Source organism: Pseudoliparis swirei, chromosome 10 (genome assembly GCF_029220125.1).
Source record: "Pseudoliparis swirei isolate HS2019 ecotype Mariana Trench chromosome 10, NWPU_hadal_v1, whole genome shotgun sequence".
Classification (NCBI taxonomy): Eukaryota; Metazoa; Chordata; class Actinopteri; order Perciformes; family Liparidae; genus Pseudoliparis; species Pseudoliparis swirei.
In genome coordinates this window covers 15854228-15881968 of record NC_079397.1, presented here as the reverse complement: position 1 = coordinate 15881968, position 27741 = coordinate 15854228, and the positions used below count along the sequence as shown (strand labels likewise).

Sequence of the window (27741 nt, the reverse complement as noted above, 5' to 3'; positions counted from 1 at the left end):
TATTACAAAAAGCCAAGAGGCACATTTGTGATTTTGGGCTATACAAAATATCAAAAAATCTACAGATTTATAGGCATCAAATGTTCCCCGTAAATGGAAAGAAAAGGCTCTGAGTTCTATTTTGGAATGGATTTGATTGGCCTTGATGGAGTTATCTAGTTATAATTATTTTTACAGGCCTTTTCTTTTTCTCAACTGTAACTCAAACAATATGCCATGCCAGTCATGGCCCGTGCATCCGTGTGCACATTAATCACCACAGCCATCTTTATTCATCTGTGCCAACACAATAAAGCCCATTATGTTTCTTCTGAGTTGAGGCATGGGCGCCTATTTCGGGGCTTCAACAATCTCCTGTGTGATGTCATTAAAAAAACTATTGTTTTCACATGGATGTTATTTATAACTCTAACATGCCTATTTTGCGCTTTCTGGTTTGTATATTTTCTCCTCTTCAAATTACAACCCTTTGCCTATCATCTGTCGGATCCGGAGTTTCTTTTTTGTTTGGTGTCTTATTTTGAAGTCCCTGTCTCTCGTGTCCTCTGTTTACCTGCATTTCCTGTCCCTGTGATTGTCTCACCTGTTCCTGATTGTTTCCTTCTGTGTGATTGCTAGCCCCGCCCTCATTGTGTCCACCTGTGTCTCGTTCCCCAGTGTCCAATCACCTCCACCTCCCTGTGTATTTAAACCCTGTTTGTCTCATGCCCAGTTTAGTTGTGTGAGTCCTACTGTTTGGTTTGTTTTAACCTGTTTTGGAGCTAAAGGAATAAATCTTCTGTGGAACCAGTTTTGGCATTTGGGTCCAAACTCTTTTAGCCTACGACCCCCTGACATCAGTGGTGGTTCGTCCATAGGGCGCTGGGCGCCCTCTTAAAATTTGGACGTGAAACAAAAAGAAGAAAATAAAAAATCCTGTCAAAAATATTATATGCCAAATCATTTAAATAGTAAATATACCGTGTTGCGCTAAATGTGTGGCAATGTCAACAACCACTTAAGTTAATGTGAAAAATATAATATATCGCCATTATCACGGAGAAAGCCCCCCTTTTCGAGGCGCTGGTCTAACGGTGTGTACGCATCGATACAACATTTCAGTCGTTTTGGCAATGACCGCTTCACATTGGCGGATGAAACCGAATCTTGGGCCCCAAAATTTTATTGGATTATTGCAGATCAGAGACCGATGTTCCCTCAGCCCAGAGCAGTGTTGCCAGGTCCGGTTTTCCTCGGAATCGGGCCACTTTTGAAGTGTTCGGTTGAATTTTTTTCCTTGGTTGGTAGACCTATTTTGCATGCAAATTACATGAATATCTTTAAATAAAAATCCATATTCTAAATGAAATAATTTATTCATACACAAATCCTACCAAACTGACTCCAGATCAGCACGTACACATTTTATTTATGATAATATACTGTATCTAATTACACAAGGCCATTTTAGGACCTAGGTGAAATAACTTGAGGGAAAACTGCTTTTAATGCTGGCAAACTAAACATATGTTGTTACTTTGTAGATATTACAATACATTTGGCAATGATAGCAATGCTGTTGGACTTTAAAAGCAGTGTATATGGTTTGGCACGGGCATATTTTGAGTTCTGATATTGGGCTGGTTTTATCTCACAGACCTGGCAACCCTGCCAGGGAGCTCCACCTCCACGCAGGTACGCGAGCAACATAGCTAGCAGAAGCTTTATGTTAGCATGGCGTCGGCGACTGAAAACTCTGGTATCTCTACACCAAACACCTTTCAATCGACGGTCAGATATTGACAAGAAGAGGCTGAAAGAGTTGGGACCCGAACATCCGGATTTAAAAATTGTGCAGCAAAGCGCTGACCGCGGGAGGACGTACACCCGGAGGTGCTCCTCAAGCCTATATGCTAACCGGAGCTGATTAGCTGAATGCTCCATGAGTAATTCGTTTTTTGTTTCCCCTGTCTGTTTTCCAAAGTCCTGGGACGGAAACTCTCTGGACTACAACGGGGTGAGGGATCTACAGAGCTTCAGACAAGTGTAAAGCACGAATCTTGCCGAAGTTATCTAGCTAAGAACATGGAGCTAACTCGCTAACAGCATGAAGCCAACCCTGTTTGCAGACCGAACTGGCATCGAAAACACAACGAAGAAGTTCTGAAAAACAGACACATTCCCTCCAGAATAATGGAAACAGGCTGGTTACAGACATGATTGACTTTAACCAGAGTTATTGAGAAGTTTGACCACTTTAAAGAGAGGAGGCTACTTTTCTTTACATATAGTGGGTCTACTCTGTCAAACAGTTAGAAATGCACTCTGTCATTTCTTGTTTTCAATGTATTGTATTTTATTTTTGTTTGTTTTTCAACGATATTATTGAGTGTTTGTGAATTTTATTTTAATGAGCTATTTCTATTTAGCGTTATTTTTAAAAATCTGTTTCCTGCGGAAATTGCTTTCCATCTGTTGCACTTCCTGCTCCTGAGTCCGTCTTTCCGTCACAATGGTTTTATATTGCCGAGGGTGAGTTCAGTGAAAAACGATTTTGCACTATTTTGGCTATATTCTTTAATAAAAATTAACCGTTTATGTTACATACAGTCATGGAATGTTAATACGATCCCGGCGTCCAGCTGTTGTGTCATTTAGACTGTCAAAATATACGTTTGGTGGCGGTTTCATTGAGCCACTTTCTAGCTCATGTAGTTATTTATTTTGTCCATTAGGGGTCTCTGTTTTCCCCTTGTATGTTACATGTCATGGTTTTTGATGAGAATTGTTATTATTTAGATTTAATGTGGTCCTGTCTTCCATGGACAATGTTTTTTTATTGCTGAGGGAAGTGGAAGTGCAGAGACAAATCAGAAGGCAAATGTGTGTGTTCTGTTGTCTTCTGCAGAATAAATAAGTGCTGGGAAAATCCACCATCTGAGCCGACTTCTTCCATGCCCGTTCCACATCAGTTACATCTGCTCTGAACCTCTTTCATGTGAGGGTGAAACTCTTTTATTTTGCAAACCTCTGAAACCCAACCCAATGTTCCTTAAAGCTGCTCTGAACCTCTCATGCCCAAAGTTAGTGTGTTGATAGTTGTTATTGGACAGTGTTGAGCACGCTGTGTTCTTGAAATAAAGCTTTGTTTTTTACTATATTCTACTCAAAACCTCTTTTCTTCTCATTGTTGAGTGCTATTTAAACTGCGCCCCCCCCCCCAAAAAAATTCACCAGCCGCCACTGCCTGACATCATCATACTTATCAATATAACACCGTGGCACTATGACCTTGGGGAGGCTGCTGCACTGGCTTTCTCACTCTGCCAAGTAACGTCTCTCGTCGACGACAGCCAGGAGTTTAGCTCAAAGTCAATGATGCGCAGATCTGTGAGCTGCTGTCAGTAATCCAGCCGCCTGGTCTTTGGTTGGTGATTAATCTCAACTTCACTGGCGGGTTTTTCGGGGCAACCGTTTGGTATTCATGAAAGTTGGTCTCATCTGGGACTGGTTCTGAAGTCAGCCACGTTGAGTGAACTACGCTCACATCAGCTCTTACAGACATCCTCAGATTTAAAATAATTATAATAATAATAAAGTTATGAGATCCCCATTGTGACTTCGTGCATCTGTGTAATCTTTAAGCCAAATAATAATAGAATAAATACAATTGCAATCACTTTCAAGTAAAACCCAGATTGCTCCATCAGACAAGAAAAAGCTTCAATGTTGACTTTTGGTTTTGAAGGACAACAGTGAGAAAAAGCCCAACTCACGGAGGTAGTACACAGGCAAAGTCGCCAAGAGTCTCGGCATTTGTGCATGCGCAGGCGGAATTTGTAATTTACAGCAGTAAACATTTACACTAAGATACAGGCATTATAAACATTTCATTTATTGATGATGTAGTTGGTTATGTCCTTGTGCTGTAACTTGTGTAACTTGTGTAATATGTAAAGTTATGAATAAAGGTCTGCTCTGCATTTCCCCAGCCCCACCTGCCCCACCTATTATATATGACCCTCTTCTCGGGAGCACACCGGCTGAGAACACGGCTGTCAGAAAACCCGTTTTCAGGCGTTCATTAAAATCGAGGCGGAGATCTTTTTCACTGACGTCCGACGATGTTCCAGCGCCAGTCGGGAAGAAAACGTTTCAGAAGACACTTCAGAAAATGTTCGAGAAACGAGAGAACAATGTGTTTCTGATTTTATTTTCATTTATTTTGAGATGGGTAGAACAGGAACGCTCCGAGATCTTTTAGTCTTATATAGTTGATCTTATATTTAGGGGCTAAGGGAGACAGGACAGGTATTACAATATTTGAAAGAAACAGGATTAAGCAATAGAATTTAAAGCACTGAAATTTTGAATCTCCCTTTTGTTTTGTTTTATTGATTTTGTTTTGTGGTTATTTTGTTGGGTTTGGTTTTGTAAGGGGATAGGGTAATCTGGTCCACACTCCACTACAGTAGGTGGCGGAAATGCACCGTTCACTGGATGCCATCTGCCAACAAATTTAAGAAGAAGAAGAAGAAGAACGGAGCCGACAGAAAGTAGACGGAGCCGGAACTCGGCCGTCGCAGCGCGAGTCGCAGTGACTCTTCGTATTCGGGACCAAACCGCGTGTCCTCCTCCCGCCACGTGACCCTGTCCGAGTGGACGCGGCGTTGTTGTTTCCGTCCGGATTGTCTCACGGTGTCATGACGTCATGACGTCAGCGTGCTAGCAGGAAGTAGACGGAGCCGAGCGCGTGTGGAGGAAACGTCTGTCCGTGAGTTCGTGAACATGTGTAACGTCCCAGAGCTGATATGTTTAGTGAACCAGCGACTGACTGCGGCTGCTGGAGAGACATGTGGGCTGTTTGAAGACACAGCAGAGCACGAGGAGGAACTGACTAGTTTAAAAGAGGAGCACGAGCGCCAACGAAAACGACTGGACGCCATGTTCAACCCGAAAGTCCGGTTACAACGAGCAGGTTGGTTACGTTACATTACATCACGTGTCATTTAGCGGACGCTTTTATCCAAAGCGACTTACAATAAGTGCATCAACCTAGAGTACAAACTAAGAACAACAAGAATACAGAAAGTAACATTTCCTCAACATAGTCGAATTACAAAAGTACCATAATAAGAGCTATTTAAGTACGGTGACCAGATTTGAGTTTGTGAAAAAGAGGCGAGTAGTAGTGTATAGCATGCAACTAGTGGAGGCGGCAATGTGCTCGGTGTTGCCAGATTGGAAATGGTGAAGTATTGTACCAAAGGCTCAAAATGGTCGTATTTGGAGGATAATTATCGTGTATCTGGCAACCCTCAGATCGGTCGACCAATGACTGTTCTCTCTACAGTCAGAGCTCGCGCAAGAAGGTGGAACGTAAGGGAGATACCATTTCCAAAACTTGTAAGGGTAAATAATAGTTTGTGAAAGACCTAGAGAAACACAAATATCCGTAAGTAAAATTCGGACGTTTTTGGAATCCGTGCCGGACGCAGTTTTTAGGTCTAAAAGACATGTCCGGAAAAAAGAGGCGAGGAACGCCTGTCACCCTAATTTAAGTGCCACTGAAGTGCTAATCTGTGTTTTAATCCAGATACTCGGAAGATGTGTTTTAGTTTCGGGCAGAAGATGTAGAGACTTTCTGCTGTCCTGATGTCAGCGGGGAGCTCGTTCCACCAATGAGGAGCCAGGACAGCAAACAGTCTGGATTTCCAGTGATTAGCTCGAAGTGCAGGAGCCACAAGTCGGTTGGCTGTTGCCGGAGCGCTTAACGTGTCGTGTACGGTGTGACCACATCCCGGATGTAGACGGGCCCGATCCGTTACCATCGGTACGCTAGAACCAATGTTTTAAAGCGGATGCGAGCCGCCACCGGTAACCAGTGAAGAGAGCGGAGGAGCGGAGTGGGGAGGGTGAATTTCTGGAGGCTGAAGACCAGTCAAGCTGCTGAGTTCTGGATGAGCTGCAGAGGTCGGATGGCCTAGCAGGTAGACCAGCCAGGAGGAGTTGCAGTAGTCTGGGTGTGAGATGACCAGAGCCTGGACCAGAGCCTGTGCCGCCTTCTGAGTAAGAAGAGGCCGTATTCTCCTGATGTTGTGCAGCATGTACCTACAGGAACGCGCTGTCGCAGTGATGTTGGTCGTCAGAGAGTTGACTGTCTCGTGTCACCCCGAGGTTCCTGGCAGTCAGGGTAGGGGCCAACACAGAGCTGTTGAAGGTGGTAGTCAGGTTGTGACTGGGATTTGCGCCATTTCCTTTCCGGCCGCTCGAAGGTGGCTCTCTCATGAGCACCGAGTCAGACGACCACCACGGGCCGAGAGGATTTGGAACCGGGTCGGTCTTAAAAGGACAAAGAGAATCAAGAGATGAAGACGGGATGAGAGGAGAGTGTCTGTGGCAGAGTTAGGCTGCATGGTGAGAAGGAGTCAGTTGAGGGAGAGCAGATGGGACAGAGGAGGCCAGAGAGGAGGACAGAGTCTGTAGATATGGGTGGGTTATCAGTACCAGAGAGTGAGAGAGTAAGAGATGAAGAAGTGGTCAGAGACATGGAGAGGGGTTACAGTGAGGTTAGAGGTAGAGCAGCTTCTAGTGAAAATGTAGTCAAGGTGGTTGCTGGCTTTGTGAGTAGGAGGGTATGGAGGACTCAAAATGACTTAAGTATAAATAAATAAATAAATGCATGAATAAATATAGGAATAAATAAATAAATAAATGTATAAATAAATAAATATAGGAATGAATAAATATAAGTTATAAATCAACAGGACATCATTCAATAAATATATCTCTACATTTCTGTATTTCTTCATTTATTTATTTCTCTATTTACGTGTCCACACGTATTTCTTCATTTATTTATGTGTGACATTTACGTGTCCGTATATTCAAATGAGCTGGGGTGGTCCGAACCTCTGTCTAAAGCATGATTGGTCACAGGAGTGTGATGCACCTGGTGTGTTGTGCTCTACTACTTCTGCCTGGCACATGAAGCTGAAGTTGATTCGCTCAGCTCACCGTTAGCAGAAGTTAGCCTAGACAGCTTTTTGACTGGCGTTTATCATTTCCATGTACACTGAGTACAGACTGGTTCTTTTGGAGTCTGGTCTTGGGAGTTTGGTCTTGGGAGTCCAGACTCTCGAGGACGCAGGACGGTCTTTCTGGTCTTGTGACGTCACCACATCAACTGTTCTTGCTCATGAATTTCCTCCAATTATTCACTGTAAAATACTTTACAGTGGAGTAGAATGTGTTATGGTGTTCCTCGTTTGGCGTAGGCTACGAATAAACGGTAATAACTATACAACGTCTCGTAGCTTTCCTGACCCAGGGTCGCTACAATATGAAGTTATGAATCTTAACCCTCAGTCAAATTGACATAACGTTATCTTTTAATAAATAATAAACTCATTCTGCTCTTTAGATCCTCCAAAACCTAATTATATCTCATGTTTAGCCGCTGAGACGTCAGAGCCAGCGGAGCATTTCAAAAAGTCCTGCCGAGATCAGGCTTCTCTCGGCGGCCACACAGCGCGCTGACCGCCCGGCGCTGCGGAGCTCAGTGGTCCCGCGAGCAGGACCTCAAATCTCCGTCGCATATCCTTATTAGGCTGAATCTCGATAAACCGACCACATTTTATGCTTAAACTACTAACTTCTCGGCTGAAAACATCCTTAAATTACATTCTGTGACTCAACAACAGTAGTATTTAGAATGTACAGACAAGAATGCATAATAAACGCTGTTCGTCTACAGGTCCAAGTGCTAGGGATCGATTGCTTCTGTCTTGCATTCCGACTTGACCAATCCTGTTCAACAATGAGGTTCGGACCGCCCAGCTCATTTGAATATACGGACACGTAAATGTCACACATAAATAAATAAAGAAATACGTGTGGACACATAAATAGAGATATAAATAAATGAAGAAATACAGAAATGTAGAAATACATTTATTTAATGATGTCCTGTTGAGTTATAACTTATATATATTAATTTCTGTATTTATTTCTGTATTTATACATTTATTCTTGTATTTATTTATTCATGCATTTATTTATTTATACTTAAGTCATTTTAAGTCCTCCATAGGAGGGGAGGGACTGAGTGAGAGGTCAAAGGAAGACAGTAAGAGTAACAGGTCACATGACTTCTGTCTGGATGTTCAAGTCACCCAGAAGGATGAGCGGGGGGCCGTGTTCCGAGAAGTTCGACAGGAAGGCGTCTAGCTCTTCCAAGAAATCTCCCAAAGAACCAGGGGGACGGTAGAGAACAACAATGTGTAGTTGAACCGGATGAGTAACCATCACAGCATGGAACTCAAAAGTCAGTGGGGTAAAGAGTGGAAGCGGGTAGAGAGAAACACCATTTGGGTGAGATGAGTAAACCTGTAGCTCCGCCCCGACCAGAGGGTCTGGGTGTGTGGCTGAAGGAGAAGGCCGAGGAGAGAGAGCAGCCGGGGTAGACATGTGATCCAGGTCTCAGTGAGAGCCAAGAAGTCAAGCGACTGCTCCATAGCGAAGCCAGAGATGAAATGGGCCTTGCGGTTGGCTGAATGACAGTTCCAGAGGCCTCCTGTGACAAGGTGCTGGGTGTGAGTAGAACGGGTAGGAAAGATGTTTCTTTATAACTTTAAACTGTCGGAAACAATTCTGGAGGAAGTATTCACATCATGTACTGAGGTAGAGTTACAGGTACTGTTCTGCAGTATGTAAACACGTTCATACTTTTTATTATGATACATCACAAAGGTACATATTGTACTTTTTACTGTAGGCTACTACACCTCAGAGGTACATGGTATACTTTTCAGATGACAGTTTTTCTTCCTCTTTCTGTGTCATGACTTATTGATTTCACTTCTGATTTTATTTTGTTCAGGTTCTCCCAAAAGAAACCTGTCCTCACTCATTGATAAACCTCTTGAATATTACAGTTCAATATGAGATTCTTAAGATGTATACATGTATTGTATTATTCTGCACAGATGTCCAGCAGCTGTTGGTGACTAAACCAGAGGTTCCCTCTGAGCAGCATGACTGGAGCTCCAATCTGGACCAGGAAGACCCAGAGCCCCCACACATTAAAGAAGACCAGGAAGACCCAGAGCCCCCACACATTAAAGAAGACCAGGAGGACCCAGAGCCCCCACACATTAAAGAAGACCAGGAGGACCCAGAGCCCCCACACATTAAAGAAGACCAGGAGGACCCAGAGCCCCCACACATTAAAGAAGACCAGGAGGACCCAGAGCACCCACACATTAAAGAAGACCAGGAGGACCCAGAGCCCCCACACATTAAAGAGGAACTGGAGGACCAGGAGGACCCACACATTAAAGAGGAACTGGAGGACCCAGAGCACCCACACATTAAAGAGGAACTGGAGGACCCAGAGCACCCACACATTAAAGAAGACCAGGAGGACCCAGAGCACCCACACATTAAAGAGGAACAGGAGGAACTCGGGATCAGTCAGGAAGGAGTGCAGCTTCAAGCGATGGAGGAGGCTGGTATCAAGTTCCCATTTGCTCAGTTCTCAAAGTCCACTAAAAAAATAAAACATTTGAAAACGGAAAGAGATGGAGAGGAAGACGGATCCAGATCAGATCCAGATAGTCCTTTACAACCGACTGCTGATGAGACTTCCCAATCCTCTGAATGTGAGACTGATAACAGTGATGATTGGAAGGAGACTCAGGAACCTCTCTCTCATTTAAACCCTTTGCAAAACAATAAAGTCCTTGAAAGTGACGTGGACTGTAATACTGGAAAAACATCAATAAGCTCCTCTGGAAGCTTTGGCCACAAGAGACATCCGAAGAGACACTCTGGAGTCAAAACAGGAAAGAAACCAATCAGTTGTTCAGTTTGTGGTAAAACATTCAGACTAGCGAACGCTCTGAAAGTACACTCAACTGTCCACACTGGAGATGAACTATTCAGCTGTTCAGTTTGTGGTAAAACATTCAGACAAGCGCACACTCTGAAAGAACACTCAACTGTCCACACTGGAGAGAAACTATTCAGTTGTTCAGTTTGTGGTAAGACATTCAGACTAGCGAACGCTCTGAAAGAACACTCAACTGTCCACACTGGAGAGAAACTATTCAGTTGTTCAGTTTGTGGTAAAACATTCAGACTAGCGAACAGTCTGAAACTACACTCAACTGTCCACACTGGAGAGAAACTATTCAGTTGTTCAGATTGTGGTAAAACATTCAGACGAGCACTCAATCTGAAACGACACTCAACTGTCCACACTGGAGAGAAACTATTCAGTTGTTCAGTTTGTGGTAAAACATTCAGACTAGCGAACAGTCTGAAACTACACTCAACTGTCCACACTGGAGAGAAACTATTCAGTTGTTCAGTTTGTGGTAAAACATTCAGACGAGCGCACAATCTGAAAGAACACTCAACTGTCCACACTGGAGAGAAACTATTCAGTTGTTCAGTTTGTGGTAAAACATTCAGACTAGCGCAGAGACTGAAACGACACTCAACTGTCCACACTGGAAAAACAAATTAGTGGTACATTTTTCTTAAAAAAATTCTCTCTTCTCTGTGATTTAAGAAAATCACTATTGCATTGATAAGATCATCAGAAATAAATGAGACATGGTTAAAGCCCCATTATGTCATTTTTCCCCTTTAGCGCCCCCTTCAGTTTTGAGGTATTTAACGTTTACTTCAGTGTCGTAAATACCCAGTTACGATAGATGCAGCCGGTAGAAGGAATCCGGCGACTGTTTCTATTTTGGATTTATACCAACGGGCGGGATCACTATCTGAAGACTCAGGAACACTGTGAACTGGGCCCAGCACCTACCGGACTAGGGTGAAGTAGCGCGGGGATTGAATGCAGCGCCTCGCCACGTTTCCGCCTGGTCGGTCAGCTGTTTGCCAGCTTTTGGGAGGGGTGTGTGTGCGCTTGCAGTCATTTACTTTTGTTTGGGGGGACTGCAAAGACTTTGGGACTGTCGGGATCTGGGGATTATACTTCGTTTTGAGTGGGTTTGATTGTTTGTAGTGTATGTGTTCATTTTGGGGCTTCAGATGCATTGAATTTGATTTAATATAATAACATTTGGGTTTCGCATATCGACTGTGTGTTTTCTTTATGACCATTTGAGCAGATAGTTAACACCAGAACTCGAGATCCGCCCATTCTTTTTTTGGCGTATTGTACCTTTTCCCTGATTGAATTGCTAAGGGCGAATTGTTACAACATAACCAAAAGAATGACAACATTTAGTTTAGATGAAATACCGATCGCGTTTTCAGCCTATATCGTTGTTTTCTAAATGTTTGAATGTAGAGTACGTGTGATCGAATACAATATTGTTGACAACACCAAAAAGCTACATAAAAAAGCTACCCTTATACTGTAGCTGCGAGCGTGGAGTGGCACTATATGACATTGCGTAATCACTGCCGGAAAGCAGGTCGAAGTACATCCGCTCCCCAGGCGGCTCCAGAATCCTACAAGCGGAGTAGCGGAGTTATTTCCCCACAGACCCCCGATGGCAATGGCGGAGCCGCAAATCGCCAAATTAAAAGTCATTGTATCGGCACAATTTTTTTCAAGCTGTTATTTTAAGGTACAATTGTTACATAATGTTACTTTAAATACTTAAAAACCGGAGGGTTGAATAAATAAGTTCATTCAGCTACGTTGTTGTTGTTCATGTTGTTAGCAGGGTTGTTGTTCATGATAAGGTTGAAGAAGTTTTCTCTGCCAGTCTTGACCCTATATGAGTGAACACTGAGTGTTTTATGAGTTCACAGTCTGTGACATCACAGTCGAGGGTTACGCAGGTGTGTGTGTGTGTCGATATAAAAAAAATTAACTGAACTGAATATGTGATCATTTGACCTGAAGCACTACTGGGCCCTGTTTCTCGTACCTGGCTAACGTAGTCAGCTGGATCATTTTCAGGATGAGATCACAAGTGAGGCTTTTCGCTTCAACAAAGCAAGTTTGGAACTAGAACGGGCACTCGTTAGAGCGCATACCTTCGCATATCACAATATTGGGCATTGAATTATGTACATTTTGGCATTAGTTGCATGCCAATTGGATAGAAATTGACCGCTATGGTAAAAAGAAGATCTTGACCTTTGACCCGATCGATCCCAAAATCTAATCAAATGGTCCCCGGATAATAACCAATCATCCCACCAAATTTCATGCGATTCGGTTTAATACTTTCTGAGTTATCACGAGTAACACATACAAATAAATTATTCAACAGTTGGAAAATACAGCATCAGTATACTGTAGACTCTATACTGATGCTGTATTTCGACTGTGCCAGAGAGGGTTACTATGACAACAAGCTCGTAATTGAAGTGTCACAGTGTAGAACAACACACCCTGTTCTTACTCCCTTCACCGCTGTCTGATCCAGAACTCTGGATACATGCATGACGACGGCATTCAGATCATAAACATAACACTTTGAAACATCAAGCCATTAAATATGATACATACTGTATGTATTAATATTTAATGTGTTCTGGGCACGTGTGTAAAACCAGTTTCTTCTTCCATAGTGTTGTAGTATATTTTTCATTACATAGTATTTCAAGATCTCTAAACTGGCGGTCCACATGTGGTATGCTTTACTTTCGCATTGAAAATACGTAAGGTTATGTTTTGATCGCTGTGTATTTATTTGAATGCGTGTGTGTGTGTTATTTGCATAACTCATAAAGTATTAAACCAAATCGCATGAAATTTGGTGGGATGATTGGTTATTATCCAGGGACCATTTGATTAGATTTTCGGATCGATCGTGTCAAAGGTCAAAGTCAAGGTCATGAAAAAGTCAAAATCTTCTTTTTACCATAGCGCCGTCAATTTCTATCCAATTGGCATGCAACTAATGCCAAAATGTGGCTGCAGCGAAGGTATGCGCTCTACCGAGTGCCCGTTCTAGTTATTAATTAATTCATATTATTATTAATTATTGGCTCACATTGAGATAACCCTAACCCTAACCCGAATGTGTGAAACTCTTAAGCAAAACTGATTAAATATTCACAGATGCCTGGCTTCATTTTTATAGTTGATTTCTAGAGGACAAAAGACAACAAGTTGTATCTTTAACATATTGTGTTGGTTTCCTATTTATTTCCATAATTAGTTGGAATACTTCCTCCCCAGAGTAGTTGTGACTTCACGTCTCATAGGGTCCATTGGACCTGGCTGTGTCTGATGCCTCCTGCCATGGCCCTGGTGATGAGGCCCCCATTGAATGTGTTGTAACTCTGTAATGACTCCTTCTGGTCACATGACATATTTTGCTTCTGTCCATCCTGGAGAGGGATCCTCCTGTTGCTTTACTTTTTTTCTGTGAAAGGGTTGTTTCTATTTCTTGGGAGTTGTTCCTGAGCCGATGTGAGGTCAAAGGTCAGGGATGTCGTATGTGTACATAAAGCCCTCTGAGGCAAATTCGAAAATTGTGATATTGGGCTATACAGAATAAATTGAATTGAATAGATTAAGGAACATGTCAGAAAAGAAACTGATGATGGTAGAGTAATACAGTAAGAACAGGAAGCACTGAAGCTTGAAGGTATTGAAAAATAATAAAACAAATGCATCTTTATTTTTCAATTGTCATTTTTGAATATCACTAGATAATTATGACATTCGTTATTCTTATTTATTTAAATATACGATTTACAGTTTTCTTTCTATTGCTAACATGCAATCAGTCCAAACTATTGTTTTGGTGGTTTCAGTGAGTTTTGGAGGTGAGATGAACCTTACACCCAGGACATGGTCTAACCTTACACCAGGACATGGTCTAACCTTACACCAGGACATGGTCTAACCTTACACCCAGGACATGGTCTAACCTTACACCAGGACATGGTTTAACCTTACACCAGGACATGGTCTAACCTTACACCAGGACATGGTCTAACCTTACACCAGGACATGGTCTAACTCTACACCCAGGACATGGTCTAACCTTACACCAGGACATGGTCTAACCTTACACCCAGGACATGGTCTAACCTTACACCAGGACATGGTCTAACCTTACACCCAGGACATGGTCTAACCTACACCCAGGACATGGTCCAGGACATGGTCTAACCTTACACCAGGACATGGTCTATCCTTACACCCAGGACATGGTCTAACCTTACACCAGGACATGGTCTAACCTTACACCCAGGACATGGTCTAACCTTACACCAGGACATGGTCTAACCTTACACCAGGACATGGTCTAACCTTACACCCAGGACATGGTCTAACTCTACACCCAGGACATGGTCTAACCTTACACCCAGGACATGGTCTAACCTTACACCAGGACATGGTCTAACTCTACACCCAGGACATGGTCTAACCTTACACCAGGACATGGTCTAACCTTACACCCAGGACATGGTCTAACCTTACACCCAGGACATGGTCTAACCTTACATCCAGGACATGGTCTAACCTTACACCCAGGACATGGTCTAACCTTACACAAGGACATGGTCTAACTCTACACCCAGGACATGGTCTAACCTTACACCCAGGACATGGTCTAACTCTACACCCAGGACATGGTCTAACCTTACACCCAGGACATGGTCTAACCTTACACCCAGGACATGGTCTAACCTTACACCCAGGACATGGTCTAACCTTACACCCAGGACATGGTCTAACTCTACACCCAGGACATGGTCTAACCTTACACCCAGGACATGGTCTAACCTTACATCCAGGACATGGTCTAACCTTACACCCAGGACATGGTCTAACTCTACACCAGGACATGGTCTAACTCTACACCCAGGACATGGTCTAACCTTACATCCAGGACATGGTTTAACCTTCCACCAGGAAATGGTCTAACCTTACATCAGGACATGGTCTAACCTTACACCAGGACATGGTCTAACCTTACACCCAGGACATGGTCTAACCTTACATCCAGGACATGGTCTAACCTTCCACCAGGAAATGGTCTAACCTTACACCCAGGACATGGTCTAACCTTACACCCAGGACATGGTCAGGACATGGTCTAACACCCAGGACATAGTCTATCCTTACACCAGGACATGGTCTAACCTTACACCCAGGACATGGTCTAACCACACCAGGACATGGTCTAACTCTACACCCAGGACATGGTCTAACCTTACACCCAGGACATGGTCTAACTCACACCAGGACATGGTCTAACTCTACACCAGGACATGGTCTAACCTTACACCAGGACATGGTCTAACCTTACATCCAGGACATGGTCTAACTCTACACCCAGGACATGGTCTAACCTTACACCAGGACATGGTCTAACCTTACACCAGGACATGGTCTAACCTTACAGGACATGGTCTAACACACCAGGACATGGTCTAACTCTACACCAAGGACATGGTCTAACCACCCAGGACATGGTCTAACCTTACACCAGGACATGGTCTAACCTTACACCAGGACATGGTCTAACCTTACACCAGGACATGGTCTAACCTTACATCCAGGACATGGTCTAACTCTACACCCAGGACATGGTCTAACCTTACACCCAGGACATGGTCTAACCTTACACCAGGACATGGTCTAACCTTACACCAGGACATGGTCTAACCTTACACCAGGACAAGGTCTAACCTTCTTGTCGTCCTTTTGGAACATGTGTTAGTGTCCTCGTGTCCATATTGGGTCTCTCTCTGATGTTGCATGGTTGCGGTAGGTTTTGTTTTGGAAATGCTCTTTCATCTCGTGAGCCGATCAAAGTAATGAGTGTTACAAATCATCTCTGGAAAAAATGCTGGTCTCCCTAAACCTTTGTCCTGGGGGTCCGTCATTATCCGCAAAGACAATTCAGAACAGAGTCAACACACACAGCATAATAGGCACATTAATGGTGATAAAGTTCAATTACTTTGGATATTTGCCATCTATGTCAGCCCTAATATTGTCATGAGGGTGGCGGGCTTGAACTATTAGCTAAATAAACATCACATAATGGAGTAAATATTCTATTTTTGGCCCAATTCATCATTTTTTTTATTATTGTTGGTTTTGCCTGATTTGGTCAGAGCAGCCCATATTATTACGGCATGGGTTCAAATATAATTTTGTGAACTCTACTCAAGTTATAACAACATATAGGTTACATATTGTTCCTCTTGTTAGGTGGCAGAAGTTCAAATGAATCATCCTCAACATGTGTGGTATGGTTTCAGAGTGATGAAGACAGTTGGAGAACAATTACACACAAAATAGGAGGATTTTTGTTCTTTTCTTGGCTACAATTGTGCGATTATAGAAAAATCTACAGATTTATAGGCATCAAATGTTCCCCTGTAAATGGAAAGAAAAGGCTCTGAGTTCTATTTTGGAATGGATTTGTTTGGCCTTGATGGAGTTATCTAGTTATAATTATTATTACAGGCCTTTTCTTTTGCTCAACTGTAACTCAAACAATATGCCATGCCAGTCATGCCAGACATGCCAGTCAGCATCCGTGTGCACATAAATCACCACAGCCATCTTTATTCATCTGTGCCAACACACAATAAAGCCGATTATGTTTCTTCTGAGTGTGTGACGTTGAGGCATGGGCGTCGTTAGGCCTATTCTAGGGGGGCTTCAACAATCTCCTGTGTGATGTCATTAAATAAAACTATTGTTTCTCACATGGACGTGTTATTTATAACTCTAACATGCTACATATGTGTGTGCTTTCTGGTTTGTATATTTTCTCCCTCTTCAAATTACAATCCTTAGCCTATCATCTGTCGGATCCGGAGTTTGTGTGTCTTGTTTGGTGTCTTATTTTAAAGTCCCTGTCTCTTGTGTCCTCTGTTTACCTGCATTTCCTGTCCCTGTGATTGTCTCACCTGTTCTTGATTGTTTCCTTCTGTGTGATTGCTAGCCCCGCCCTCATTGTGTCCACCTGTGTCTCGTTCCCCAGTGTCCAATCACCTCCAACTCCCTGTGTATTTAAACCCTGTTTGTCTCATTGCCCAGTTTAGTTGTGTGAGTCCTGCTGTTTGGTTTGTGTGTAACCTGTTTTGGAGCTAAAGGAATAAATCTTCTGTGGAACCGGTTTTTGGAATTTGGGTCCAAGCTCTCTCTAGCCTACGACACCCTGACATCATCGTACTTATCGCTATAACGCCGGGGCACTAGGACCTTGGGGAGGCTGCTGCATTGGCTTTCTCACTCTGCCAAGTAACGTCTCTCGTCGACGACAGCCAGGAGTTTAGCTCAGTCAATGATGCGCAGAGTGAACTGGTAAGTCCAGGTCGTTACAGGATCTGGCAGTCAGTTAACGATTATTACCTGCAGACATTTAGGTTTACTTGAAGCAAATGAAAGGGAAGTTAGAAACTGTCGAGTGAATTCGAAATACAAGAAATAACTCAACATCTCTCTATTCTTTGCATTATTATATATTATATTTTTCTCTATTGAATGGTATATTTGACACTGAACTAGTTCATCTTTATCTTAGTGATGGAGTCCAAATGAGCATTAAAAAATTACCATGACCCTGGAATTCTGTCTAACAAGGGATATCTGGGGCTAAAAAAAAAATTGCGTTGTGGAATATCACTAGCCTTGGGGCTTAGCCCCCCTTTTCTTTGAATCCTACAAATGCCCCTGCATGGAGGAAACGGTGACTCTGTGACTGCTGACCTTGGAACGAATGTTTCACCGCTATCAGCCGAGAGATCTGCAGCTAACTTCTGCAGCTGATGGAAACTCTTTACCGTCGGCTCTCTGCATTTAATTAGATTAAGATTCACAACGCTTCCCCCGCCTCAGCTCTGCCCAGACCGACCAGAGGCCGAAACAAGAAACAAGCCATTGGAAGATCAATACAGCCTTGGACAGTAAACATGGAACGTTCATTAAAAATGCAAAGACGTGTCTTGATGAAGTCGTCTGAGAACAAATGCCTTTATAGATTTTTGAGGTGGGGGAGGGGGGGTTTCAGCAGCTGAAGTGTCTTTCATAACAGGTATCCTCCTCCAGAATTGTAAACAGATGGTGTGGCTTTGAACAATGTTCGGATGCATTTAGACAGAAGAAAACACGGACAACTCTCAGACTGTTAGTGTCAATCACAGTAAGCCCGCCCTAAAGCATCCCCTGCTTTATGGTCTGTTCGACTCTCAATGATCGTAATGTACTAAATCAGTGGTCACCAACCTTTTTGAGCCCAAGATACCTGACCTCCACCTTCATGACCGGCAAGATCTACCTATTGAGGCGTTGAGAGAAAACGACTGTCCAGACTAGACTTTTGACTTAAGGCTTTTCATTTGGCCTAATTCTAATTGAATGAAATCAAAACACTTTAGTCCAGCTTTCAAATTGATGAGACCAGGAACACAGAATTTAAGTGCAATATAAAAAGTAAGATATTTGTTCACCGCACACAATATGAACAAGAAAAAACACATTTGCAATAAGCAGCTGGATGAACTACCAATATAAATGTTGTATTTATTTACATTACAACACGACACTGACAACATGATCAGTCAACTCATGTAAGTTCAGCTCTCATCACAATGCCATCAAGTCATGTGACTCCAGTGACTGAACTCTGTCTGTCAGCTTGATGGCTGTTCATAAACACAGACAGCCAGTCTGAGGCCGTCTGTGAGCTGTCTGTCAGTAATCCAGCGCCTGGTCTTTGATTTGGTGATTTTCTCAACTTCACTGACGGGTTTTTCGGGGCAAATTTGGTATTCATGAAAGTTGTCTCATCTGGGACTGGTTCTGAAGTCAGCCCGTTGGTGAATACGTTCACATCAGCTCTACAGACATCCTCAGATTTAAATAATTATAATAATAATAAATATGAGATCCCCATTTGTGACTCGTGCATCTGTGCTTTTTCAAATAATAGAATAAATACAATTGCAATCACTTTCAAGTAAACCAGATTGCTCCATCAGACAAGAAAAAAAGCTCAATGTTGAGCTTTTGTTTTGAAGGACAACAGCAGAAAAGCCCAACTCACGGAGGTAGTACCTGGCAAGTCGCCAAGAATCTCGGCATTTGTGCATGCGCAGGCGTAATTTGTAACGTAAACATTTACACTAAGATACAGGCATTACAACATTCATTTATTGATGACGTAGTTGTATGTCCTTGTACTTTGAACTTGTGTAATATGTAAAGTTATGAATAAAGGTCTTTCTGCATTTCCCCTGTGCCCCACCTGTACTATACGCTCCCCTCTCTCGGGGAGCACAGCTGAGAACACGGCTGTCAGAAAACCCGTTTTCAGGCGTTCATTAAAATCAGGCGGAGATCTTTTCTGACGTCGATGTTCCAGTCAGGAAGAAAACGTTTCAGAAGACACTTCAGAAAATGTTCGAGAACGAGGAACAATGTGTTTCTGATTTTATTTTCATTTTATTTTGGAGATCGACAGGGAACGTCTCCGAGATCTTAGTCTTATATAGTAGTCTTATATTTAGAGCTGGGGGCAGGACAGGTCTTACAATATTTGAAAGAAACAGGATTAAGCAATAGAATTTAAAGCACTGACATTTTTAATCTCCCTTTTGTTTTGTTTTATTGATTTTGTTGGGTTTGGTTTTGTAAGGGGATAGGGTACTCTGGTCCACACTCCACTACAGTAGGTGGCGGAAATGCACCGTTCACTGGATGCCATCTGCCAACAAATTTAAGAAGAAGAAGAAGAACGGAGCCGACCGGAAGTAGACGGAGACGGAACTCGGCTGTCGCAGCGCGAGTCGCAGTGACTCTTCGTATTCGGGACCAAACCGCGTGTGTCCTCCTCCCGCCACGTGACCCTGTCCGAGTGGACGCGGCGTTGTTGTTTCCGTCCGGATTGTCTCACGGTGTCATGACGTCATGACGTCAGCGTGCTAGCAGGAAGTAGACGGAGCCGAGCGCGTGTGGAGGAAACGTCTGTCCGTGAGTTCGTGAACATGTGTAACGTCCCAGAGCTGATATGTTTAGTGAACCAGCGACTGACTGCGGCTGCTGGAGAGATATGTGGGCTGTTTGAAGACACAGCAGAGCACGAGGAGGAACTGACTAGTTTAAAAGAGGAGCACGAGCGCCAACGAAAACGACTGGACGCCATGTTCAACCCAACAGTCCGGTTACAACGAGCAGGTTGGTTACGTTACATTACATCACGTGTCATTTAGCAGACGCTTTTATCCAAAGCGACTTACAATAAGTGCATCAACCTAGAGTACAAACTAAGAACAACAAGAATACAGAAAGTAACATTTCCTCAACATAGTCGAATTACAAAAGTACCATAATAAGAGCTATTTAAGTAGGGTGACCAGATTTGAGTTTGTGAAAAAGAGGGGGGGGGGGGTAGTAGTTGTGTATAGCATGCAACTAGTGGAGGCGGCAAGGTGCTCGGTGTTGCCAGATTGGAAATGGTGAAGTATTGTACCAAAGGCTCAAAATGGTCGTATTTGGAGGATAATTATCGTGTATCTGGCAACCCTGAGATCGGTCGACCAATGACTGTTCTCTCTACAGTCAGAGCTCGCGCAAGAAGGTGGAACGTAAGGGAGATACCATTTCCAAAACTTGTAAGGGTAAATAATAGTTTGTGAAAGACCCAGAGAAACACAAATATCCGACGAAGCAAAATTCCGGACGTTTTTGGAATCCCTGCCGGACACATTTTTTAGGTCTAAAAAAGAGGACGTCTGGTCACCCTAATTTAAGTGCCACTGAAGTGCTAATCTGTGTTTTAATCCAGATACTCGGAAAAGATGTGTTTTTAGTTTCCGGCGGAAGGTGTAGAGACGTTCTGCTGTCCTGATGTCAGTGGGGAGCTCGTTCCACCAATGAGGAGCCAGGACAGCAAACAGTCTGGATTTCGAGTGATTAGCTCGAAGTGCAGGAGCCACAAGTCGGTTGGCTGTTGCCGAGCGGAGCGTGCCGGGGTGTACGGTGTGACCACATCCCGGATGTAGACGGGGCCCGATCCGTTCGTAGCACGGTACGCTAGAACCAATGTTTTAAAGCGGATGCGAGCCGCCACCGGTAACCAGTGAAGAGAGCGGAGGAGTGGTGTGGGTGAATTTCTGGAGGCTGAAGACCAGTCAAGCTGCTGAGTTCTGGATGAGCTGCAGAGGTCGGATGGCCTTAGCAGGTAGACCTGCCAGGAGGGAGTTGCAGTAGTCTAGATGTGAGATGACCAGAGCCTGGACCACCAGAACCTGTGCCGCCTTCTGAGTAAGAAGAGGACGTATTCTCCTGATGTTGTGCAGCATGTACCTACAGGAACGCGCTGTCGCAGTGATGTTGGTCAGGAGAGTTGACTGTCTCGTGTCACCCCGAGGTTCCTGGCAGTCAGGGTAGGGGCCAACACAGAGCTGTTGAAGGTGGTAGTCAGGTTGTGACTGGGATTTGCGCCATTTCTCTCCGTCGCCGCAAGGTGGCTCTCGGGGAGCACCGAGTCAGACGACCACGGAGCCGGAGAGGATTTGCGAACCGGTCGTGTCTTAAAAGGACAAAGAGAATCAAGAGATGAAGACGGGGATGAGAGGAGAGTGTCTGTGGCAGAGTTAGGCTGCATGAGTGAGAAGGAGTCAGTTGAGGGGAGAGCAGATAGGACAGAGGAGGCCAGAGAGGAGGGACAGAGTCTGTAGATATGGGTGGGTTATCAGTACCAGAGAGTGAGAGAGTAAGAGATGAAGAAGTGGTCAGAGACATGGAGAGGGGTTACAGTGAGGTTAGAGGTAGAGCAGCTTCTAGTGAAAATGTAGTCAAGGTGGTTGCCGGCTTTGTGAGTAGGAGGGTATGGAGGACTCAAAATGACTTAAGTATAAATAAATAAATAAATGCATGAATAAATATAGGAATAAATAAATAAATGTATAAATAAATAAATATAGGAATGAATAAATATAAGTTATAAATCAACAGGACATCATTCAATAAATATATCTCTACATTTCTGTATTTCTTCATTTATTTATTTCTCTATTTACGTGTCCACACGTATTTCTTCATTTATTTATGTGTGACATTTACGTGTCCGTATATTCAAATGAGCTGGGCGGTCCGAACCTTTGTCTAAAGCATGATTGGTCACAGGAGTGTGATGCACCTGGTGTGTTGTGCTCTACTACTTCTGCCTGGCACATGAAGCTGAAGTTGGCTCGCTCAGCTCACCGTTAGCAGAAGTTAGCCTAGACAGCTTTTTGACTTCAGCCGTTTATCATTTCCATGTACACTGAGTACAGACTCGTGTTCTTTTGGAGTCTGGTCTTGTGAGTATGGTCTTGGGAGTCCGGACTCTCGAGGACGCAGGACGGTCTTTCTGGTCTTGTGACGTCACCACATCAACTGTTCTTGCTCATGAATTTCCTCCAATTATTCACTGTAAAATACTTTACAGTGGAGTAGAATGTGTTGCGGTGTTCACTGTCGTTTGGCGTAGGCTACGAATAAACGGTAATAACTATACAACGTCTCGTAGCTTTCCTGACCCAGGGTCGCTACAATATGAAGTTATGAATCTTAACCCTCAGTCAAATTGACGTAACGTTATCTTTTAATAAATAATAAACTCGTTGTGCTCTTTAGATCCTCCAAAACCTAATTATATCTCATGTTTAGCCGCTGAGACGTCAGAGCCAGCGGAGCATTTCAAAATGTCCTGCCGAGATCAGGCTTCTCGGGCCACACAGCGCTGACCGCCACACAGCTGCGGAGCTCAGTGGTCCCGCAAGCAGGACCTCAAATCTCCGTCGCATATCCTTATTAGGCTGAATCTCGATAAACCGACCACACATTTTATGCTTAAACTACTAACTTCTCGGCTGAAAACATCCTTAAATTACATTCTGTGACTCAACAACAGTAGTATTTAGAATGTACAGACAAGAATGCAGAATAAACGCTGTTCGTCTACAGGTCCAAGTGCTAGGGATCGATTGCTTCTGTCTTGCTCTCCGACTTGACCAATCCTGTTCAACAATGAGGTTCGGACCGCCCAGCTCATTTGAATATACGGACACGTAAATGTCACACATAAATAAATAAAGAAATACGTGTGGACACATAAATAGAGATATAAATAAATGAAGAAATGTAGAAATACATTTATTTAATGATGTCCTGTTGAGTTATAACTTATATATATTTATTTCTGTATTTATACATTTATTCTTGTATTTATTCATGCATTTATTTATTTATACTTAAGTCATTTTAAGTCCTCCATAGGAGGGGAGGGACTGAGTGAGAGGTCAAAGGAAGACAGTAACAGTAACAGGTCACATGACTTCTGTCTGGATGTTCAAGTCACCCAGAAGGATGAGCGGGGGGCCGTGTTCCGAGAAGTTCGACAGGAGGACGTCTAGCTCTTCCAAGAAATCTCCCAAAGAACCAGGGGGACGGTAGAGAACAACAATGTGTAGTTGAACCGGATGAGTAACCATCACAGCATGGAACTCAAAAGTCAGTGGGGTAAAAAGTGGAAGCGGGTAGAGAGAGAAACACCATTTGGGTGAGATGAGTAAACCTGTAGCTCCACCCCGACCAGAGGGTCTGGGTGTGTGGCTGAAGGAGAAGGCAGAGGAGAGAGCAGCCGGGGTAGACGTGTGATCCAGGTCTCAGTGAGAGCCAGGAAGTCAAGCGACTGCTCCATAGCGAAGCCAGAGATGAAATGGGCCTTGCGGTTGGCTGACTGACAGTTCCAGAGGCCTCCTGTGACAAGGTGCTGGGTGTGAGTAGAACGGGTAGGAGAGATGTTTCTTTATAACTTTAAACTGTCTGAAACAATTCTGGAGGAAGTATTCACATCATGTACTGAGGTAGAGTTACAGGTACTGTACTGCAGTATGTAAACATGTTCATACTTTTTGTTATGATACATCACAAAGGTACATATTGTACTTTTTACTGTAGGCTACTACACCTCAGAGGTACATGGTGTACTTTTCAGATGACAGTTTTTCTTCCTCTTTCTGTGTCATGACTTATTGATCTCACTTCTGAGTTTATTTTGTTCAGGTTCTCCCGAAAGAAACCTGTCCTCACTCATTGATAAACCTCTTGAATATTACAGTTCAATATGAGATTCTTAAGATGTCTACATGTATTGTATTATTCTGCACAGATGTCCAGCAGCTGTTGGTGACTAAACCAGAGGTTCCCTCTGAGCAGCATGACTGGAGCTCCAGTCTGGACCAGGAAGACCCAGAGCCCCCACACATTAAAGAAGACCAGGAGGACCCAGAGCCCCCACACATTAAAGAAGACCAGGAGGACCCAGAGCCCCCACACATTAAAGAAGACCAGGAAGACCAAGAGCCCCCACACATTAAAGAGGAACTGGAGGACCAGGAAGACCCAGAGCCCCCACACATTAGAGAAGACCAGGAGGACCCAGAGCCCCCACACATTAAAGAGGAACTGGAGGACCCAGAGCCCCCACACATTAAAGAGGAACTGGAGGACCAGGAGGACCCAGAGCACCCACACATTAAAGAGGAACTGGAGGACCCAGAGCCCCCACACATTAAAGAGGAACTGGAGGACCCAGAGCCCCCACACATTAAAGAGGAACTGGAGGACCCAGAGCCCCCACACATTAAAGAGGAACAGGAGGAACTCGGGATCAGTCAGGAAGGAGTGCAGCTTCAAGCGCTGGAGGAGGCTGGTATCAAGTTCCCATTTGCTCAGTTCTCAAAGTCCACTAAAAAAATAAAACATTTGAAAACGGAAAGAGATGGAGAGGAAGACGGATCCAGATCAGATCCAGATAGTCCTTTACAACCGACTGCTGATGAGACTTCCCAATCCTCTGAATGTGAGACTGATAACAGTGATGATTGGAAGGAGACTCAGGAACCTCTGTCTCATTTAAACCCTTTGCAAAACAATAAAGTCCTTGAAAGTGACGTGGACTGTAATACTGGAAAAACATCAATAAGCTCCTCTGGAAGCTTTGGCCACAAGAGACATCCGAAGAGACACTCTGGAGTCAAAACAGGAAAGAAACCAATCAGTTGTTCAGTTTGTGGTAAAACATTCAGACTAGCGAACGCTCTGAAAGTACACTCAACTGTCCACTCTGGAGAAAAACTATTCAGCTGTTCAGTTTGTGGGAAAACATTCAGACGAGCGAACGCTCTGAAAGTACACTCAACTGTCCACACTGGAGATGAACTATTCAGCTGTTCAGTTTGTGGTAAAACATTCAGACTAGCGAACACTCTGAAACTACACTCAACTGTCCACACTGGAGAGAAACTATTCAGTTGTTCAGTTTGTGGTAAAACATTCAGACTAGCGAACAGTCTGAAACTACACTCAACTGTCCACACTGGAGAGAAACTATTCAGTTGTTCAGTTTGTGGTAAAACATTCAGACTAGCGAACAGTCTGAAACTACACTCAACTGTCCACACTGGAGAGAAACTATTCAGTTGTTCAGTTTGTGGTAAAACATTCAGACTAGCGAACAGTCTGAAGCTACACTCAACTGTCCACACTGGAGAGAAACTATTCAGTTGTTCAGTTTGTGGTAAAACATTCAGACTAGCGCAGAGACTGAAACGACACTCAACTGTCCACACTGGAGATGAACTATTCAGTTGTTCAGTTTGTGGTAAAACATTCAGACAAGCTCAGAGTCTGAAACGACACTCAACTGTCCACACTGGAAAAACAAATTAGTGGTACATTTTTCTTAAAAAATTCTCTCTTCTCTGTGATTTAAGAAAATCACTATTGCATTGATAAGATCATCAGAAATAAATGAGACATGGTTAAAGCCCCATTATGTCATTTTTCCCCTTTAGCGCCCCCTTCAGTTTTTGAGGTATTTAACGTTTACTTCAGTGTCGTAAATACCCAGTTACGATAGATGCAGCCCGGTAGAAGCAATCCGACGACTGTTTCTATTTTGGATTTATACCAACGGGCGGGATCACTAATACGAAGACTGCGCAGGAACACTGTGAACTGGGCCCAGCACCTACCAGACTAGGGTGAAGTAGCGCCGGGATTGAATGCAGCGCCTCGCCACGTTTCCGCCTGGTCGGTCAGCTGTTTGCCAGCTTTTGGGGGGAGGGGTGTGTGTGTGCGCTTGCAGTCATTTACTTTTGTTTGGGGGGACTGCAAAGACTTTGGGACTGTCGGGATCCGGGGATTATACTTCGTTTTGAGTGGGTTTGATTGTTTGTAGTGTATGTGTTCATTTTGGGGGCTTCAGATGCATTGAATTTGATTTAATATAATAACATTTGGGTTTCCGCATATCGACTGTGTTTTTCTTTTATGACCATTTGAGCAGATAGTTAACACCAGAACTCGCAGATCCGCCCATTCCCTTTTTTTTTTGCGTATTGTACCTTTTCCCCTTGATTGAATTGCTAGGCTTAATTGTTACAACATAACCAAAAGAATGACAACATTTAGTTTAGATGAAATACCGATCGCGTTTTCAGCCTATATACGTTGTTTTCTAAATGTTTGAATGTGGAGTACGTGTGATCGAATACAATATTGTTGACAACACCAAAAAGCTACATAAAAAAGCTACCCTTATACTGTAGCTGCGAGCGTGGACTGGCACTATATGACATTGCGTAATCACTGCCGGAAAGCAGGTCGAAGTACATCCGCCCCGGAGCGGGCGGCTCCAGAATCCTACATAGCGGAGTTATTTCCCCACAGACCCCCGATGGCAATGGCGGAGCCGCAAATCGCCAAATTAAAAGTCATTGTATCGTCACAATTTTTTTCAAGCTGTTATTTTAAGGTACAATTGTTACATAATGTTACTTTAAATACTTAAAAACCGGAGGGTTGAATAAATAAGTTCATTCAGCTACGTTGTTGTTCATGTTGTTAGCAGGGTTGTTGTTCATGATAAGGTTGAAGAAGTTTTCTCTGCCAGTCTTGACCCTATATGAGTGAACACTGAGTGTTTTATGAGTTCACAGTCTGTGACATCACAGTCGAGGGTTACGCAGGTGTGTGTGTGTCTGTCGATATAAAAAAAATTAACAACTGAATATGTGATCATTTGACCTGAAGCACTACTGGGCCCTGTTTCTCGTACCTGGCTAACGTAGTCAGCTGGATCATTTTCAGGATGAGATCACAAGTGAGGCTTTTCGCTTCAACAAAGCAAGTTTGGAACTAGAACGGGCACTCGTTAGAGCGCATACCTTCGCATATCACAATATTGGGCATTGAATTATGTACATTTTGGCATTAGTTGCATGCCAATTGGATAGAAATTGACCGCTATGGTAAAAAGAAGATCTTGACCTTTCCGATCGATCCCAAAATCTAATCAAATGGTCCCCGGATAATAACCAATCATCCCACCAAATTTCATGCGATTCGGTTTAATACTTTCTGAGTTATGCGAGTAACACGCATACAAATAAATTATTCAACAGTTGGAAAATACAGCATCAGTATACTGTGTAGACTCTATACTGATGCTGTATTTTCCGACTGTGCCAGAGAGGGTTACTATGACAACAAGCTCGTAATTGAAGTGTCACAGTGTAGAACAACACACCCTGTTCTTACTCCCTTCACCGCTGTCTGATCCAGAACTCTGGATACATGCATGACGACGGCATTCAGATCATAAACATAACACTTTGAAACATCAAGCCATTAAATATGATACATACTGTATGTATTAATATTTAATGTGTTCTGGGCACGTGTGTCAAACCAGTTTCTTCTTCCATAGTGTTGTAGTATATTTTTCATTACATAGTATTTCA

The 27741-nt window shown here is 43.4% G+C and overlaps 1 protein-coding gene across 4 annotated transcripts in view; it reads left to right on the top strand.

Moving 5' to 3' along the window:
• Nucleotides 1-4631: 4631 nt before the first annotated feature.
• The window catches only part of LOC130200336 (zinc finger protein 287-like), a 53083-nt gene continuing 29973 nt past the window's right edge, over nt 4632-27741 (top strand). Inside the window, exons 1-2 of one of the 4 annotated variants that reach the window (XM_056424542.1) lie at nt 4632-4957; nt 24105-26825. In XM_056424542.1, coding sequence (XP_056280517.1) covers nt 4768-4957; nt 24105-25666 — 1752 coding nt within the window. In that variant the 5' untranslated portion in view covers nt 4632-4767 and the 3' untranslated portion in view covers nt 25667-26825. Of the gene's footprint in view, nt 4958-8966; nt 10606-19727; nt 20123-24104; nt 26826-27741 lie in introns of those variants that run through there. The other 3 variants (XM_056424543.1, XM_056424541.1, XM_056424545.1) reach the window with 3 other exon arrangements.